The following is a 4,659-nucleotide window of genomic DNA, read 5'->3' on the forward strand; positions in this document are numbered from 1 at the left end:
GGGTCGCGTCCTCGTGGTACCGGGTACCTGGCTCCCTTCCCCGCGGGCTCGGCAGCCTCGAGCGCCCGGTCTCTCCCCGCCAGGTGCATCGAGGAGCGGTACAAGGCTGTCTGCAGCGCCGCCAGGACTCGCTCCGTCCTGTCCCTCGGCGTCGCCTGTTTCAAGCTGGGACTCAGCCCGCCCGCACTCCAGTGCCTGGCCGTGTTGGCAGCTCCCTGTGACAGGAGCCCCTGTGTCACCTGCACACTCTCCCTCTGCAGCCCGAGAACACTTACCTGTGCCAGATCTACAACCTGACACTCCTCTGTATGGAAGATTATGTGGTTGAACCCCAGTCGGTGCAGTTCCTGGTGCAGCATGGGTTTGACTTCAACAAGCAATACTCCCAGGGCATCCCTTACCACAAGGGCAACGACAAGGTACAGACCTGCTCCCTTTCAGCCACCTCAGCCTCCTCTGCTTCGGGCTGCTGGGGGTTTGGTGGCTGCCCCTGCCTCACACTGGGGTCTTGAGTGCAGCATTATTCCTTCCACCTCCATTCTGCTTTGCCTCCAGGCAGTCACTTGAGCAGCCATAGCTGTGGGCAGAGTTCTGAAGTGTTCTAAGGGCTGCCTGGGTGACAGCAGGGCAGGGACTGAGGCTCTTTGACTGATCCTTCCTCATTCAGGGCAACGAGAACCAGAACATGAGTGTTCGCACTTTCTTCCTGGAGCTCATACGGGCAAAGAAGCCTCTTGTTCTCCACAATGGTCTGATTGACCTGGTGTTCCTGTACCAGTGCTTCTATGCTCACCTCCCAGACAGCCTTGGCACCTTCACTGCAGACCTCTCCGAGATGTTCCCAGTAGGAATATACGACGCCAAATATGCTTCGGAGTTTGAGACTCGCTTTGTGGCATCCTACCTGGAGTATGCCTACAAGAAGTGGTGAGCAGCACTCTGGCCCTCAAAACTTACAGGAGTAAAGGCAAAGGGGAAGTCAATGTGTGTTTATTTTTTAGGTAGGGGACTGAGTCCTGTCATTGTCCAAGTGAGTGCAGAAATGTGCTTTTCAGGTGACCCTGCCCTGTGCTTTTTCTGTTTCTGGAATGGGTGCTGAGGGCATAAGGGTGTGCTTTTTAATATGCCTTATCTGTTGAGGGAGCAGCAGCTGAAAGAGGTTTTCAAAACTGGTACCAGCAGAAGGCTGACCACAGAGACCTGATCTGACTGAAAACCGAGCTCTGGCCCAGCAGTGGCCACAGGGTCAGGGCAGGAATACATGCAAAGAGACCATTAAAACTCAGCTAGAGGCCAGACAAAACTAGGGCTGTCCTGCAGGGTCTGCTCCTTATGGCTCTGCTCTGTGAGGGCTGCTGCAGTTATAGGGTGGGTGAGTGCTCCTGCTCTGTCATGTCCTGCACGTGGCACTCACCTGCAGCCCACTCTGGGTCCCACCACTTCCTTGCAAGTGAGCATTATGCTCTTGTTCAGGACGCACATCTGCCTGCTTTGCAGTCTGTCCCTGCATTCTGCAGGCCTCACACAATCTAAACAAGCCCCTGGCAGTGATACAGCCCCTGGAGTCTCCAGAAAGCTGAAGTCGTGCTCTGTGTAGAGGAGAAATGGTATTTTTAGTGACTGTTGTATGTCAGGAAATGCCACTTACACAGGACTGAAAACATTCAAGATGGCTGTTCTCAAAGTTTGAGAGTGCTTTGTTTTGACAAGATAAAAATACTTTTTAAACTGATCTCTTAAATGTTTTAACCCACAGTTCTAGTTAGGTGAAGCCTTCCAAAGGTTTCAGGCCTTTAAACCATCTCTTGGGACAAAACAGGGATCAGATTCTTTTCTCATGAGCTGAAAAACCTATCCTTGTGGCCCAGGTTCGACCTGCCTGGGTAATGACTGCTATGCTGTACCTCATTTTGGGGTATTTTTTCTTAGTCTATTAACATTGTGAAGACTAACAGATGTCTTAGTGCCCTTAGCATTTAACATCAAACTATGTGTCTCCTTGTCCCATAGCTTCACCAGAGACACTCTTTTCCCTGCCTGTATATCAGCATAAGGAAAAACAACCTTTAAATCAGCATGGAAGCACTTCCTAAAGCTGTTCTCCTGGGACTGGGTTTCTTTCCAGCAAGCTGTCAGGCTGGGGCTGGAGCTCCAGAGCAGGAAACTTGTGGAGTTGAGACTGAGAGGAAAGCAGTGTGTTTGCACCATGGTCCCCGCAGTGAGTTACCAGCAGTAACTGTGCACTCTTGTCTGTTCCAGCAAGCGAGAGAACTGCAAGCTGAAGGGCTCCAGCAGTCAGCACCTCACCGTGGAGTTCTGCAGCTACTCTGCCAGCATGTCCCGATACATCGACTATCGCTACTGCTCTCTGGAAGGAGAGAGCCACAGCACTGGAGAGGGAGATAAGGTCCCTGTCTGTGAGAGATTTTCGGTAAGTATCCTGAATCCTCTGCTTCCTTCCTGGGTCCTTGGACAGAGGCAGACCTGGCCAGAGCAGGAAGTGGTAGGAAAGCACCTGGAACTTCCCCTTGCTTGCTTTACAGTACAAGGAACATTTCCAGGCTTTAGGTGGCAATAGCATGTCGTGCTTGGAGGCAGTGAGTTCTACAGGCTATGTTAGGAAGATTCAGGAGGAGAGTTTATGGCCCTAACTGGGATGGTTTGAGTTACAGTACCCATTGCTGTCTTGGGAGGGTTGCAAGTTCTACATTAGCTTGGCTTGTCCTCCAAGCAAGAAATGGCACCTCTACCCTCCCCTATATCTTGATTAGATACAAAAATGTTACCTGTCTGCAGCTTCTGGCACTGCAGCACTGGGTGATCCACAGCACCTTGAATCCTGGTGCTGCCACAGCAGCAAACACAGAGCCCATCCACTCAGGCCAGAACAGGCTTCAGGTGCTTTGTGGAGAAAGGAACTCTTCCAGATGTTGCACATTTGGTCACAGAACAGCACAGCTTAGGGAAATGCCTGGAAGTTTCTCATCAAACCACCACCTCAGTATTGCTCAGAGCCTCATTTGATGAATTTTGAAACTGTGGAAGAACAGAGATTACAGAACTCCTCCAGGCCCTTGTTTCAGGGAGTTTAGCTCCATCTTCTCCATACCTTCTGCTTCAGGTACCTGCAGACACCAACTAGATATTTCCAACCCCTTAGTCTTGTCTTTTCCAGGTAGAGCAAACCCACCTTCCTTGGCCTCTCCTCCTGTGTTGTGTGCTGCATCCTGACAGCTGCCTGCTGCACTCACTGCAGTGTGTCAAGGGGGCTGTAACTGGACGCTGTTCCCAGACCAGCCCCACAATCCCTTAGTGGAATAAGGAAGCTGGTGGCTACAGACTTGTCTCTCCTTCTCTGTCTGTCCCCCTAGGCCTATGGCTGGTGTCCAAAAGGGGTGAAGTGTCCACAGTCTCATAACATTGACCTCATCATTGATGCGGACGACAAGCTTTGGGAGAGGCGGAAGAAGCGGAAGCACAGATGGAAGAATCGGAAGAACACAGAGGCTTCTGCAAAGGTGTCTGAACAGGAAAGCTCAGGGAAACACTTGGAGCAAGCTCAGAATGGGGAGGAGGGGCCACCACGGAAACAGAGCTGCTGTGAGACTGCACCCAACGGAGAGGGCAGGCCACGGGAGGAGACCTGTGTGGACATGGAAACAGAGGCCAGCTCAGACACCAGTACACAGTGGGAAGAGAATCCAGGGAGCACTGAGGGAACTGCTGCCCAGGTAGCAGCTGCTGTGAGCCTTTCTGCCAAGGGAAATGCCTCTGACAGTGATGAAGTCAAGAGGAAGTCAGAGGTTCACACTGAGCTGGGCTCAGTCACCCATCCAGACATCCCTGAGACTGAAGCAGCCTGTGCTGCAGAAAAGGAAAAGCAAACCCATGTCCCTCCATCCCAAGGGGGCACACACCGTGCTGGCTTCGATGCTTTCATGACTGGCTACATCATGGCTTATGTCTGGATGCTCAAGAAGGAGAAAAACACAGAGGCTGGTACAGGGCCCTGGTTGCCTGACTGCCACAATAAACTGTACCTCAGTGGGAAATCAGTGCCACTGCAAATAGTGAAAAGCTTGTTTTCCAAGTCTTCCAAAGCTCACACTGAGAAGATGAAGTTGGCCTGGGCCAGTGTGTAATGCTAGAGAACTCCTCCCTGAATTGGGTTTTTCTTCTCCTTCAAGTTTTGAAGGTCTGTATTCCATCAAGAACACACCTGAAAGTAAACAAGTTTCTTATCTTTGTGTTTGTTTTAACATCTGATCAATTAAATTGCTCCCTGTATTCCCTGCTGGTGTGCTGGGCTCTGAAGGCAGGGGTGAGGCTGGAGAAATCCAAATGCACCTAGGGGTGCAAGTTTCAGTTTAGTGCACTGCATTCAGAGTGGGTTTCGGTAAGAAAACATAGGGTTGCCTTTCTGGAAAGGCCACATACTACTTGAGCATGGGCTTCACTTGCAGCAGAAGATGGCAATTGCTGAGAACAAGAGGAAACAGAGGCCAGAGTTCCCAGCTTGAACTCCTTAGCATGTCAGAGCCCCAGCTTCCTCCCAGATCTTGCCTTGATCCTTACTGCACCCACAGTCTTACTCCAATGCTGCCACTTAAGCTTGTGGTGTAGGGTGGGACAAACCTTTTCAAAGGGAGTATGTGCTAA

The 4,659-nt window shown here is 51.2% G+C and overlaps 1 protein-coding gene across 1 annotated transcript; it reads left to right on the plus strand.

Annotated features, from left to right (window-relative positions):
• Window positions 1–55: 55 nt before the first annotated feature.
• On the plus strand, window positions 56–4,142 carry TOE1 (target of EGR1, member 1 (nuclear); the record flags this gene model as incomplete). The annotated part of the gene is made up of 5 exons (XM_009079359.1): window positions 56–165; window positions 246–419; window positions 668–927; window positions 2,260–2,431; window positions 3,372–4,142. Coding segments are annotated over 5 exons (1,487 nt in total), but the record flags the coding sequence as incomplete, so codon positions are not given.
• Window positions 4,143–4,659: the final 517 nt, after the last annotated feature.

The sequence above is a fragment of the Acanthisitta chloris genome, unplaced genomic scaffold (assembly GCF_000695815.1).
Source record: "Acanthisitta chloris isolate BGI_N310 unplaced genomic scaffold, ASM69581v1 scaffold990, whole genome shotgun sequence".
In the NCBI taxonomy this organism is placed as follows: Eukaryota; Metazoa; Chordata; class Aves; order Passeriformes; family Acanthisittidae; genus Acanthisitta; species Acanthisitta chloris.